Below are 15177 nucleotides of genomic sequence, written 5' to 3'. Positions count from 1 at the left end.
CTTAATACATTTATTTTATATTGGGTTGGATTTAAGAAAATAGACCATGAAAGGCCTTGACATCAAGTGACATAATAGCACCTACAAACAAAATAAGTTATTTTGTTCTACATATTTTCAGTCTTGTTCTATGCCTATGTATAACATGTCTACATATAACCAAATTGCATACTACTTTGTAAAGCGTTGTTGCCCTCCTGTGATAGATACAAGCTATGTACTCACCATACTGTTTCCTTTTTCTGATTACAAAAGAGGACTACATTTCTTGGCCTCCTCTGAAATTAGGTAATAGGCCACATGACTCATTTCTTGCCAATGGAATGAGCATAAAAATGATACAGCTCACTTATAGGTCTAGTAATAGTCCATGGTGCTTATGTATATGTATATACATTTACATATATGTAAAAATATGTATTCCATACCATATTTTATTTATCCATTCATTGTTTGTTGAGCACCTTGGCTGTTTCCACAGTTTGGCTCTTATGACCAGAGCTGTAATATGCATCTGTATGCAGGTATCTCTCTTATGTGCTGATTTGTACTTCTTTGAATATGTTCCCAAGAGTGGTATGACAGGGTCATAAAGTAAGTCTGTTTGTGGTTTTTGAGGAATTTCCATAGTAGTTGCACTAGTTTACATTCCCACCAACAGTATATGAGGGTACGTTTTTCCCCAGCATCCTCACTAGCATTTGTTGTTTGTTTTCTTGATGGTTGCTAATCTGATGGTGAGATGGAATATTAGTGTAGTTTTGATTTGCATTTTCTTTTGACTAATCATGCTGAATATTTCTTCATGAGTTTATTAGTCATTTGTATTTTTTCTTTTGAGAACTGTCTGTTCAATTCATTTGCCCATTAATGAAGTGGATTATTTGTTCTTTTGCTGTTTAGTTTTCTGAGCTCTTTGTGTATTCTGGATATTAATCACTTGTATGTTGAATAGCTGGCAAAAACTTATTTCCATTCTGTGTGTTGTGTCTTGATTCCAGTAACGTGGTGTTTTTTTTTTTTTGATGTGCAGAAACTTTTTAATTTGATGTAGTCCCATTTTTAAAAATTATTCTTTAATTCACATGTGCATACATTGTTTGGGTCATTTCTCTTGTTCTTATTTCCTGGACAATTAGAATTCTATTTAGAGAACAATTACCTATATCTAAATCTTCCAGAGTTTTTCATGAAGTAGTTTCATAGTTTTAGAACTTATATTAAGATCTTCGCTTCATTTGGGGTTGATTATTGTACAAGGTGAGACATAGGGGTCTAGTTTCAATTTTCCCAGCACTGTTTGTTGAAGAGGTTGTCTTTTCTTCAGTGTATGGTTTTGACTCTGTTGTAAAAGATCTGATGGCTGTAGTCATGTGGCTGTATTTCTGGGTCTTCTGTTCCTTTGGTTGTTGTGTCTGTTTTTGTGCTAGCAACATGCGGTTTTTTTTTTAAGCTGATAATCCATTTATTTTATTTTATTTTATTTTATTATTCATATGTGCATACAAGGCTTGGTTCATTTCTCCCCCCTGCCCCCACCCCCTCCCTTACCACCCACTCCACCCTCTCCCTCTCCCCTCCACCCCCTCAATACCCAGCAGAAACTATTTTGCCCTTATTTCTAATTTTGTTGTAGAGAGAGTATAAGCACTAACAGGAAGGGACAAGGGTTTTTGCTGGTTGAGATAAGGATAGCTATACAGGGCATTGACTCACATTGATTTCCTGTGCATGGGTGTTACCTTCTAGGTTAATTCTTTTTGATCCAACCTTTTCTCTAGTACCTGTTCCCCTTTTCCTATTGGCCTCAGTTGCATTTAAGGTATCTGCTTTAGTTTCTCTGTGTTAAGGGCAACAAATGATAGCTAATTTTTTAGGTGTCTTACCTATCCTCACCCCTCCCTTGTGTGCTCTCGCTTTTATCATGTGCTCATAGTCTAATCCCATTGTTGTGTTTGCCCTTGATCTAATGTCAACATATGAGGGAGAACATATGATTTTTGGTCTTTTGGGCCAGGCTAACCTCACTCAGTATGATGTTCTCCAATTCCATCCATTTACCAGCAAATGATAACATTTCATTCTTCTTCATGGCTGCATAAAATTCCATTGTGTATAGATACCACATTTTCTTAATCCATTTGTCAGTGCTGGGGCATCTTGGCTGTTTCCATAACTTGGCTATTGTGAATAGTGCCGCACTAAACATGGGTGTGCAGGTGCCTCTGGAGTAACCTGTGTCACAGTCTTTTGAGTATATCCCCAAGAGTGGTATTGCTGGATCAAATGGTAGATCGATGTCTAGCTTTTTAAGTAGCCTCCAAATTTTTTTCCAGAGTGGTTGTACTAGTCTACATCCCCACCAACAGTGTAAGAGGGTTCCTTTTTCCCCGCATCCTCACCAACACCTGTTGTTGGTGGTGTTGCTGATGATGGCTATTCTAACAGGGGTGAGGTGGAATCTTAGCGGGGTTTTAATTTGCGTTTCCTTTATTGCTAGAGATGGTGAACATTTTTTCATAACATGCGGTTTTTATTACTATGGTTCTGAGTATAATTTGAAGGCTGATACTGTGATACCTTTAGCATTGCTCTCTTTGCTCAGAATTTCTTTTGCTGTTCAGGTCTTTTATGCTTCCACATGAATTTTAGGATTGATTTTTCTCTTTCTGCAAAGAATGATATTGGGATTTTGATTGCATTGAATCTGTAGATTGCTTTTGGTAGTATACCTGTTTTCATGATATTAATTCTGCCAACCCATGAATGTGTGAGATCTTTCTTTTTTTTTGTTTTTTACTTTGCTTATTAGAACATTATTTAATTATCAATATTTGCATGATGGGCTTCTGTTTGTAATTACGATTTTCATTGGGTTTATTTTATTTAATTTTTAAAATCTTTTTTTATTATATTATTGTTGTACTGGGACATTAACAAAAGTTCTTACAGTATATCATAGTTGAATATACCCCCTCCATCATTGTCCTTCCCCCCTTCTTGGAGTAGTTCCAACATACCTCATTTTTCCATTTTCATACATGAGTACACAATATTTCCACTATATTCTCTCTCCTATACTCTTTCCTTATATCCTCTCCACTCCCATTGGTACCAGCCTCCAGACAGGATCTGTTTGTAAGGTCTTTCAGTCTTCTGGAACTTTTTTTAAGGTTTTATAGTTTTCACTGTAGAGGTCTTTCATCTCCCTGGTTAAGTTTATATACCTAGGAATTTTTTGAGGCTATTGTGAGTGGAATTGTTTTCCTAATTTCTTTATCAGTCAGTTCATTGTTGATATATATATATATAGAAAAGCTACTAATATTTGTGATGATTTTATATCCTGTTATATTGCTGAAAGTGTTTATCTAACCTAGAAGTTTTTTGGTGGAATCCTTGGTATCTTTTAGGTATAGAATCTTATCATACGCACATAGGGATAATTTGACTTCTTCCTTCTCTACTTGAATCTCTTTTATTTCTTTCTCTTGCCTTATTGCTGTGGCTAGGAATTCCAATACTATATTGAATAAGCATGAGGAGAGCGGAAACTTGTCTCATTCCTGAGTTTAGAGAAAATGATTTCAGTTTTTCCCTATTTAGTATGATGTTGCCTGTAGGTTTGTTGTATGTAGCCTTTATTATGTTGATGTACATTTCTTCTGTTACTGATTTCTTCAGTTTCTTTTTTTTTTAATCACAAAAGGATGTTGAATTTTGTCAATGGCTTTTTCTGCATTTATTGACCATGTAAATTTTGTCCTGATTCTGTTTATATGTTGTATTACATTTATTGATTTGAATATGTTGAACCATCTTTGCATCCCTGGAATGAAACCAACTTGATCATGGTGAATGTTCATTTTAATTTGTTGTTTTATATTTATATGCTTTGCAAGTATTTATTGAGAAATTTTGTGTCTATGTTCATTAAAGAATTTTTCTGGTTGTGTCCTTGTCCAGTTTTGGAATGACTGTAATAATGACTTCATAGAATGAGTTTGATAGTGTTCCTTCTCTTTCTAGTTCATAGAAAACTTTGAGGAGTATTGGAGTTAGTTCTTCTTTAAAGATTGGGATATTATTTGTTTTTTCTTTTTGGTGGTATTGGGGATTGATCGCAGAGCTTCACACTTGCAAGGCCAACCCTCTGTCTCTTGAGCTACAAGCCACTTTCCATCCCCTTTTGCTCTGGTTATTTTGGAGATAGGATCTCACTTTTTGCCCTGGCCAGACAGTCTGGACCACAGTTTTCCTATTTTAAGCTTCCCACCATTGCTGGGATGACAGGCATGTGCCACCATAACCAGCTTTTTCCTATTGAGATGGAGTCTCACAAACATTTTTGCCTGGGCTGTCCTGGAACTGTGATCTGTTCTCTCATCCTCCCAAGCAGTTAAGATTACAGGTGTGAGCCACTGCCACCCAGCCAGGAGTCTATTAATATTTCAGTTTCAATTTCATTGCCTGTTATATCTTTGTTTAACTGGTTTATATCCTTTTGGTTCAATTTTGTAGGTCAAATGCATCTAGAAATTTAACCATTTCTTTAGATCTTCCAGTATGTTTGAATATAGGTTTTCAAAGTGTTTCCTCATGATCTTCTGGGTTTCATTAGTTTTTATTATCATATCCTCTTCTCCACTTCTAATTTTAGCCAGATTGGTAATGTTTTTATCAATCTTACTTACCTTAAAAGAATCAACTTTTTGTTTCATTGTACTCTTTGTTAGTTTTTTACCATCTGTTTCATTAATTTCTGCCTTAATCTTTATTATTTCTTTCCATCTGCTAATTTTGGGTTTGACTTGTTCTTGTTTTTCTAGGAGGAGATTGAGGTACATCATTAGGCTGTTAATTTGGGATCTCTCTCTTTTTTTTTTTTTTTAGTGTAGGCACTCATAGTTATAAACCTTTGTTGTATCCCAAAGTTTCTTGTAGGTTGTATTTTCATTTTCATTAGATTCTAGGAACTTTTGGATTTCCCCTCTTATTTCTCCAATGACCCACAGTTCATTCAACAATGTGTCATTCATTCTCCATCTTCTTTGAGTATTTTCTGTTGAGTTATGGTTTTATTCCATTAAGGTGTGATAGAATGTAGGGAGTTATTTCAGTTTTCTTATATTTGATAAACTTGCTTTGTGTCCTAAAATATGGTCTGTATTGGAGAAAGTGCCAGGGGCTGTTGAGAAGAATGTGTATTGTGCAACTGCTAGATGAAATACTTTCTAAATGTATTAAGTCCATTTGGTCTATAATGTAATTTAATTATAAGGTTTCTTCATTGACTTTTTGTCTGGATGACCTATCTATTGTTAGATAGGGGTATTGAAATCTCCTACTGTCATTGTGTTAGGGTCTATCTGTGCTTCTAAGTGCAGTAGTGTTTATTTAATGAAGTTGAGTGCACTGACTTTTTTTATTGTTTTATTATTCATATGTGCATATAAGGCTTGGGTCATTTCTTCCCCCTGCCCCCACCCCTCCCTTACCACCCACTCCGCCCCCTTTCTCTTCCCCCACCCCCTCAATACCCAGAATAAACTATTTTGCCCTTATCTCTAATTTTGTTGAAGAGAGAGTATAGGCAATAATAGGAAGGAACAAGTGTTCCTGGTGAGATAAGGATAGCTATACAGGGAGTTGATCAATTTCATTTCCTGTACCTGTGTGTTGTGTTCTACGTTAATTCTTTTTGATCTAATCTTTTCTCTAGTTCCTGGTCCCCTTTTCCTATTGGCCTCAGTTGCTTTTAAGGTACCTGCTTTAGGTTCTCTGCATTAAGGGCAACAAATGCTAGCTAGTTTTTTAGGTGTCTTACCTATCCTCACCCCTCCCATGTGTGCTCTCGCTTTTATCATGTGCTCAAAGTCCAATCACATTGTTGTGTTTGCCCTTGATCTAATGTCCGCATATGAGGGAGAACATACGATTATTGGTCTTTTGGGCCAGTCCTTTGTCTGATATATAGTTGGCAAATATTTTCTCCCACTCTGTGGGTGTTCTCTTCAGTTTAGAGACCACTTCTTTTGATGCACAGAAGCTTTTTAGTTTTATGAGGTCCCATTTATCTATGCTATCTCTTAGTTGCTGTGCTGCTGAGGTTTCCTTGAGAAAGTTCTTACCTATACCTACTAACTCAAGAGTATTTCCTACTCTTTCCTGTATCAACTTAAGAGTTTGGGGTCTGATATTAAGATCCTTGATCCATTTTGAGTTAATCTTGGTATAGGGTGATATACATGGATCTAGTTTCAGTTTTTTGCAGACTGCTAACCAGTTTTCCCAGCATTTTTTGTTGAAGAGGTTTCTATTTCTCTATCATATATTTTTAGCTCCTTTGTCAAAGACAAGTTGGTTATAGTTGTGTGGCTTCATATCTGGGTCCTCTATTCTGTTCCATTGCTCTTCATGTCTGTTTTTGTGCCAGTACCATGCTGTTTTTATTGTTATTGCTTTGTAATATAGTTTGAAGTCAGATATCATGATACCTCCAGCATTCTTCTTTTGACTGAGTATTGCCTTGGGTATTCATGGCCTCTTGTGTTTCCATATAAATTTCACAGTAGATTTTTCAATCTCTTTAATGAATGTCATTGGAATTTTGATGGGAATTGCATTAAACATGTAGATTACTTTTGGGAGTATCAACATTTTTACGATGTTGATTCTACCAATCCATGAGCATGGGAGCTCTCTCCACTTTCTATAGTCTTCCTCAATCTCTTTCTTCAGAAGTTTATAGTTTTCCTTGTAGAGGTAATTCACATCTTTTGTTAGGTTTACACCTAGGTATTTGATTTTTTTTGAGGCTATTGTAAATGGAATTGTTTTCACACATTCTTTTTCCGTTTGCTCATTGTTAGTATATAGAAATGCTAGTGATTTTTCTATGTTGATTTTATTTTATTTTTATTTTTATTTTTTTTTCATTTTTCTTTTATTATTCATATGTGCATACAAGGCTTGGTTCATTTCTCCCCCCTGCCCCCACCCCGTCCCTTACCACCCACTCCACCCTCTCCCTCTCCCCCCCCTCAATACTCAGCAGAAACTATTTTGCCCTTATTTCTAATTTTGTTGTAGAGAGAGTATAAGTAATAATAGGAAGGAACAAGGGGTTTTGCTGGTTGAGATAAGGATAGCTATACAGGGCATTGACTCACATTGATTTCCTGTGCGTGGGTGTTACCTTCTAGGTTAATTCTTTTTGATCTAACCTTTTCTCTAGTACCTGTTCCCCTTTTCCTATTGGCCTCAGTTGCTTTAAGGTATCTGCTTTAGTTTCTCTGTGTTAAGGGCAACAAATGATAGCTAGTTTTTTAGGTGTCTTACCTATCCTCACCCCTCCCTTGTGTGCTCTCGCTTTTATCATGTGCTCATAGTCTAATCCCCTTGTTGTGTTTGCCCTTGATCTAATGTCCACATATGAGGGAGAACATATGATTTTTGGTCTTTTGAGCCAGGCTAACCTCACTCAGAATGATGTTCTCCAATTCCATCCATTTACCAGCGAATGATAACATTTCGTTCTTCTTCATGGCTGCATAAAATTCCATTGTGTATAGATACCACATTTTCTTAATCCATTCGTCAGTGCTGGGGCATCTTGGCTGTTCCCATAACTTGGCTATTGTGAATAGTGCCGCAATAAACATGGGTGTGCAGGTGCCTCTGGAGTACCCCGTGTCACAGTCTTTGAGTATATCCCCAAGAGTGGTATTGCTGGATCAAATGGTAGATCAATGCCTAGCTTTTTAAGTAGCCTCCAAATTTTTTTCCAGAGTGGTTGTACTAGTTTACATTCCCACCAACAGTGTAAGAGGGTTCCTTTTTCCCCGCATCCTCACCAACACCTGTTGGTGGTGGTGTTGCTGATGATGGCTATTCTAACAGGGGTGAGGTGGAACCTTAGCGTTGTTTTAATTTGCATTTCCTTTATTGTTAGAGGTGGTGAGCATTTTTTCATGTGTTTTTTGGCCATTTGAATTTCTTCTTTTGAGAAAGTTCTGTTTAGTTCACTTGCCCATTTCTTTATTGGTTCATTAGTTTTGGGAGAATTTAGTTTTTTAAGTTCCCTATATATTCTGGTTAGCAGTCCTTTGTCTGATGTATAGTTGGCTAATATTTTCTCCCACTCTGTGGGTGTTCTCTTCAGTTTAGAGACCATTTCTTTTGATGAACAGAAGCATTTTAGTTTTATGAGGTCCCATTTATCTATGCTATCTCTTAGTTGCTATGCTGCTGGGGTTTCCTTGAGAAAGTTCTTACCTATACCTACTAACTCGAGAGTATTTCCTACTCTTTCTTGTATCAATTTAAGAGTTTGGGGTCTGATATTAAGATCCTTGATCCATTTCGAGTTAATGTTGGTATAGGGTGATATACATGGATCTAGTGTCAGTTTTTTGCAGACTGCTAACCAGTTTTCCCAGCACTTTTTGTTGAAGAGGCTGCTATTTCTCCATCGTATATTTTTAGCTCCTTTGTCAAAGATAAGTTGCTTATAGTTGTGAGGCTTCATATCTGGGTCCTCTATTCTGTTCCACTGTTCTTCATGTCGGTTTTTGTGCCAGTACCATGCTGTTTTTATTGTTATTGCTTTGTAATATAGTTTGAAGTCAGGTATTGTGATACCTCCTGCATTGTTCTTTTGACTGAGTATTGCCTTGGCTATTCGTGGCCTGTTGTGTTTCCATATAAATTTAACAGTAGATTTTTCAATCTCTTTAATGAATGTCATTGGAATTTTGATGGGAATTGCATTAAACATGTAGATTACTTTGGGGAGTATCAACATTTTTACTATGTTGATTCTACCAATCCATGAGCATGGGAGATCTCTCCACTTTCTATAGTCTTCCTCAATCTCTTTCTTCAGAACTGTATAGTTTTCCTTGTAGAGGTCTTTCACATCTTTTGTTAGGTTTACACCTAGGTATTTGATTTTGTTTGAGGCTATTGTTACTGGAATTGTTTTCATACATTCTTTTTCCGTTTGCTCATTGTTAGTGTATAGAAATGCTAATGATTTTTCTATGTTGATTTTATATCCTGCTACCTTGTTGTAGGTATTAATGATGTCTAGGAGCTTCTGCGTTGAGTTTTTTGGGTCCTTAAGGTATAGGATCATATCATCTGCAAATAGGGATATTTTGACAGCTTCTTTACCTATTTGTATTCCTTTTATTCCTTCTTCTTGCCTAATTGCTCTGGCTAGGAATTCCAGTACTATGTTGAATAGGAGTGGAGATAGTGGGGATCCTTGTCTAGTTCCTGATTTTAGAGGGCATGGTTTCAGTTTTTCTCTGATAAGTATAATGGTGGCTGTAGGTTTGTCATATATAGCTTTTATAATGTTGAGGTACTTTCCTTCTATTCCTAGTTTTCTTAGAGCTTTTATCATGAAATGATGTTGGATCTTATCAAAGGCTTTTTCTGCATCTATTGAGATGATCAAGTGCTTTTGTCATTGCTTCTGTTAATGTGGTTTATTATGTTTATTGATTTTCGTATGTTGAACCACCCCTGCATGCCTGGGATGAAGCCTACTTGGTCGTGGTGAATAATCTTTTTGATGTGTTGTTGAATTCGGTTTGCCATTATTTTGTTGAGGATTTTTGCATCAATGTTCATTATGGAGATTGGCCTATAGTTCTCCTTTTTGAAGGTGTCTTTGCCTGGTTTTGGGATAAGTGTAATACTGGCTTCACAAAATGTGTGAGGCAGTTTTCCTTCCCTTCTATTTCATGGAACAGTTTAAGGAGGGTTGGTATCAGTTCTTCTTTAAATTTCTGATAAAATTCAGCAGAGAATCCATCAGGTCCTGGACTTTTCTTTTTGGGGAGACTCTTGATTGCTGCTTCAATTTCATTTTGTGTTATAGGTCTATTCAGGTGATTAATTTCCTCTTGGTTCAGTTTTGGATCATCATATGTATCTAGAAATCTGTCCATTTCTTTTAGATTTTCAAATTTATTTGAATATAGGTTCTCAAAGTAGTCTCTGATGATTTCCTGGACTTCCATGGTGTTTGTTGTTATCTCCCCTTTTGCATTCCTGATTCTACTAATTTGGGTTTTTTCTCTCCTCATTTTAGTTGGTTTGCCAGGGTTCTATCAATCTTGTTTATTTTTTCAAAGAACCAACTTTTTGTTTCATTAATTCTTTGTATGTTTTTTTTGTTTTCTGTTTTGTTGATATCAGCTTTTATTTTTATTATTTCTCTCCTTCTATTTGTTTTGGTATTTGCTTGTTCTTGTTTTTCTAGGAGTTTGAGATGTATCATTAGGTCATTGATTTAAAAGCTTTTAGTCTTTTTAATATATGCACTCATGGCTATAACTTTCCTCTCCGGACTGCCTTTGTTGTGTCCCATAGGTTCTGGTAGGTTGTGTTTTCATTTTCATTGACTTCCAGGAACTTTTTAATTTCCTCTTTTATTTCATCAATGATCTATTGTTCATTAAGTATGAGTTATTTAGTTTCCAGCTGTTTGCATGTTTTTTGTCTTTACTTTTGTTGTTGAGTTCTACTTTTACTGCATTGTGATCAGATAGTATGCACGGTATAATTTCTATTTTCTTATATTTGCTGAGGCTTGCTTTGTGCCCTAGGATATGATCTATTTTGGAGAAGGTTCCGTGGGCTGCTGAGAAGAATATATATTGTGTAGAAGTTGGATGAATTGTTCTGTAGATGTCAACTAGGTCCAATTGATCTAGTGTATATTTTAGATCTATGATTTCTTTATTGATTTTTTGTTTGGATGACCTGTCTGTTGATGATAATGGAGTGTTAATGTCTCCCACAACCACTGTGTTGGCATTAATATATGCTTTTAGGTCTTTCAGGGTATGTTTGATGAAATTGGGTGCGTTGACATTGGGTGCATACAGGTTGATGATTATTATTTCTTTTAGTCTATTTCCCCTTTTATTAGTATGGAATGTCCTTCTTTATCTCATTTGATCAATGTAGGTTTGAAGTCTACTTTGTCAGAGATAAGTATTGCTACTCCTGCCTGTTTTTGGGGGCCATTGGCTTGGTAAATCTTCTTCCAGCCTTTCATCCTAAGCCTATGCTTATTTCTGTCGGTGAGATGGGTCTTCTGTAAGTGACAAATTGTTGGATCTTCCCTTCTAATCCATTTCGTCAAGCGGTGCCTTTTGATGAGTGAATTAAGTCTGTTAACATTAAGTGTTAGTACTGATAGGTATGTGGTGATTCCTGTCATTTAGTTGTCTAAGTTGTTTGAAGGTTTGATTGTGTTTACCTAAGTTGAAGTTACTCTCTAATGTCTTGCTTTTGCTTTTCCTGTGGTTTCGTGCTCCCTGTCTTTTCATGGTTAAGTTAGGTTTCCCTTTCTGTGTGCAGAATCCCTTGCAGAATATTTTGTAGTGGTGGCTTTGTGGTCACATATTGTTTTAGTATAAAGTAGAACAAAACTACACACACACACACACACACACACACACACACACACACACACAAAAGCCCCACCAAGTGTCCCAAGTTCAAATGCAATACAGTTTCATTAAGTTTTTCTGCTTGCATTGTAATTCAGTTGTTCTCTCATCAAAGGTAGGGAGAAAAAGAAAAAAAAAAGAGTCTGGAGACAGTTCTGAGAGTCATATCTGTAACTGTGGCTTGCCTGCCTGCTGCTGTCATCCTGCTGTAGTTCTCTGGGGTGAACTTAGCACTCACCTGGTCCCACAGGCTTTGTTTGTTCAGAATTCTCCTGTACAGCAGCCTCTGCTACAAGCTTTCCCCTTTCCAAGCACTGGGAAAGGTGACACTGCCCCCGCATTGTCAGGCCTGCTCTTTAATTACAGTTCATGTGGGAGGTGGGTCTTTCCCCCTCTCCTGTGCAGTTTTCTTCCCACTGCCACTTTCACAAGGTTTCCTGCTCCTGATTATTGAGCGGTGCTGCTGCTCCTGCTGGCCGCCATGTTTATTTACAGTTCACGTGGGAAGTTGGTCTTCCTTCCTCTCCTGTGGAGTTTTTCTCCCTCCACCACTCTCACAAGCTTCCCCGCTCCTGGTTGCTGGGCGCGCCCCGCTCCTGCCAGAGACTCTCCGGCCTGCCTGGCTTGTTTATTTACAGTCCTGGGAAGGATTCCCTTCCCCCAATCTTCAGCGCCCAGGGTGCCCCACCCTCTTTCTAGCGTGTCTTAATTGTTCTTATTGCTTATTACTCAGTTTCTCTTTTTTTCCCTGGGTGGAGGTCAGTCTGTCCAGGGGGTTATGCTGCTCTGGCACAGACTTGTCTGTGGGGGTACTGCGGTACCGCAAAGCTCACCTAGTCTGCGTCTTCCCAGTGGGTGCCGGCCACTGGCGGCCCCGGGGGCCCTCCTTGTTTCTCCGTTTAACATGAAGTGGAGATTCTCTGCGCTGGCTGGAGGTGTGGTATGCCTTTTCTCAGTGATTATGCCTGCAAAGTGTGTCTCCAGCGTCTCTCCAAGATTTCACTATAGGAGGCTCGCTTTCTGCTTCCTACCTCTAGCTGCCATCTTGGAATCCTCTCTACATACCACATTTTCTTAATCCATTTGTCAGTAGTGGGGTATCTTGGCTGTTTCCATAACTTGGCTATTGTGAATAGCACTGCAATAAACATGGGTGTGCAGGTGCTTCTGGAGTAACCTGTGTTGCATTCCTTTGGGTATATCCCTAGGAATGAGATTGCTGGATCATATGGCAGATCTATGTTTAGATTTTTAAGAAGCCTCCAAATTTTTTTCCAGAGTGGTTGCACTAGCTTGCATTCCCACCAGCAGTGTACAAGGTTTCCTTTTTCTCTACATCTGTGACAACACCTGTTGTTGGTGGTGTTTTTGATGATGGCTATTCTAACAGGGGTGAGGTGGAATTTTAGTGTGGTTTTGATTTGCATTTCATTGAAATGCATTTGCATTTGAATGCTCACCAGGAATGGTGAGCATTGTTTGCATGTGTTTTTTTGGCCCTTTGAAGTTCTTTCTTTGAAAAAGTTCTGTTCAGTTCAGTTTCCCATTTCTTTATTGGTTCATTGATTTTGGGACAGTTTAGTTTTTTAAGTTCCCTGTATATTCTGGTTATCAGTCCTTTGTCTGATGTATAGCTGGCAAATATTTTCTCTCACTCTGTGGGTGTTCTCTTCAGTTTAGAGACAATTTCTTTTGTTGTGCAGAAGCTTTTTAATTTTATGAAGTCCCATTTGTCCATCCTTTCTCTTAGTTGCAGAGCTGCTGGGGTTCCACTGAGGAAGTCCTTGCCTATACCTATTACTTCCAGAGTATTCTCTGCTTTTTCCTGTATTAGCTTCAGCACTTTGGGTCTGTTATTAAGGTCCTTGATCCATTTTGAGTTGATACTAGTACAGCGTGATAAACATGGATCTAATTTCAGTTTTTTTGCAGACAGATAACCACTTTTCCCAGCAACATTTGTTGAAGATGCCATCTTTTCTCCATTGTATATTTTTGGCACCTTGAGATAGTTGATTTGAAAAAATATGTTGGCATATGTTGTAGTTTATTGCAGGAGCGTGATGTATAGAGCAAAGAAAGTAGTGCCTATGTGCTTTTTAACCAAGCTATTCATCAATATGACATTTATCTCTGAATTCCTGTCTCATTTCCCATGCCTAATCTCCCTGGATTTATCCTGCCACATTTGGACCGGATTTCTGAATAATTGTTCAGTTTTAGCCTCTTTGGTGGTACTGGGATTTGAACTCATGGTCCCATCCTTGATAGGCAGGTGCTCTACCTCTTGAGCTATGTCCCTAGCCCTTTTTGGCTTTTTAGTTATTTTTGGATAGGATGTTTTGTTTCTGCTTTGAGTCTGGCCTCAAACTGCAGTTCTCTTACCTAAGCCTCCATGGGTTATTCACATCACATTTTTCTTTGATTTGTGTTTAGGAAATGGCTGGTTTCTTGATGATGTTGTGATCAAGGATCCCACAACTAACCATGAGTATGTCTTCTTCTGTCACAGGTTTGTAGGTGTGTTTTTATATTGAACAAATTAGCTTCATACTAGTCAATTCCAAGTTCATGTATTTTTGAGAACTAGATAGCTTACTTAATCATTCTTAGTCATTCATGGCTTGTTCCCAAAATTTTATGAACATATATCTTAGGAACTCTTTTTTCTATGGAGAAATATCATCAATTATGTTTAGTATTATTCCTAATGATATAAAGTGAATATTCACTGATAAATGAAGATAAATCTTAAAATATGATTTTTCTCTATGTAGAAAAGTAAGAGTCTTTTCCATGAAAACATATTCCCTTTTGACTAGGTCCCAAATTAGCTCAAAAATAATAAATGTGTACTATAAATGTTGCTTTTTAAATGTTAACAGCATTATGGACTCATTGTCAATAGGCCTTGATTTTTGAGTTATTTTGCAAGCAGTGTTGATCTATTTCTTTTAACACTGTTTTGCCACCTTCCTTATGGAACAAATAGGAGTCATTTATGCAATAATTGACTGGAGTTTGAGCTATTGTTGATGGCCACAGAACAGGATAAAATAACAGGTCCTGTGGATGTAAAATCTGACACTGGCCGTTAGCAGACTAACTGGTTAACTCACCTGTGGATGAGGGAAACATTGATCCTCTCCTGATAGCATCTTATCCTTGCCCTGAAACACTTATATATATATATACACATATATATATATATATATATATATATATATATATATATATATATATATATATATATGTGTATATATATATATATACACTTATGTATCCTAAGATGACTATCTTAGGATTTGCTTCTCCATTCTGTGCTGTTCTTCCTGTATCAGCTAGATGCTCATGACTTTTTCCTAATTCCTGCAATCTTTCATTTCCAAATCAGGTAGACAAGATTTGGGTAAATATAAGCTGAAAAGTAATTGATACACTTTTCTTTTCACAGATGGCTGGATCAAGGGGAAGATGATGGTAAAATTGTCAGAGAAGTATATGCGAGGGATAACAGTATCTTCTCTGCAAGTGAGTGTCACACACACCTGTTTCTTGAAAAATTATGTTTTATAATGACTGAACAAAACATGATACTCCTGAAATTAATGATCCTCTCTTTCCTCTATCTTCTCAGGGCAGAAGCTAGAACTTAAAAGAAAAGAAACAGTAAGATTTTGCTTTGGGCTTTAAATTATTTAGT

At 37.1% G+C, this 15177-nt stretch overlaps 1 protein-coding gene across 2 annotated transcripts in view; it reads left to right on the top strand.

The window, feature by feature from the left end:
* The window catches only part of Rp1 (RP1 axonemal microtubule associated), a 354819-nt gene that overhangs the window by 96589 nt on the left and 243053 nt on the right, over positions 1-15177 (top strand). For both annotated transcript variants that reach the window (XM_074066939.1, XM_074066940.1), the window contains exons 8-10: positions 13911-13986; positions 14929-15005; positions 15112-15143. In XM_074066939.1, the coding sequence (XP_073923040.1) occupies positions 13911-13986; positions 14929-15005; positions 15112-15143 (185 nt within the window). The remainder of the gene's footprint in view (positions 1-13910; positions 13987-14928; positions 15006-15111; positions 15144-15177) is intronic.

This window comes from Castor canadensis, chromosome 3, assembly GCF_047511655.1.
Source record: "Castor canadensis chromosome 3, mCasCan1.hap1v2, whole genome shotgun sequence".
Classification (NCBI taxonomy): domain Eukaryota; kingdom Metazoa; phylum Chordata; class Mammalia; order Rodentia; family Castoridae; genus Castor; species Castor canadensis.
The sequence above is the reverse complement of the archived record's forward strand: the minus strand, read 5'-3'. Positions and strand labels throughout refer to the sequence as shown.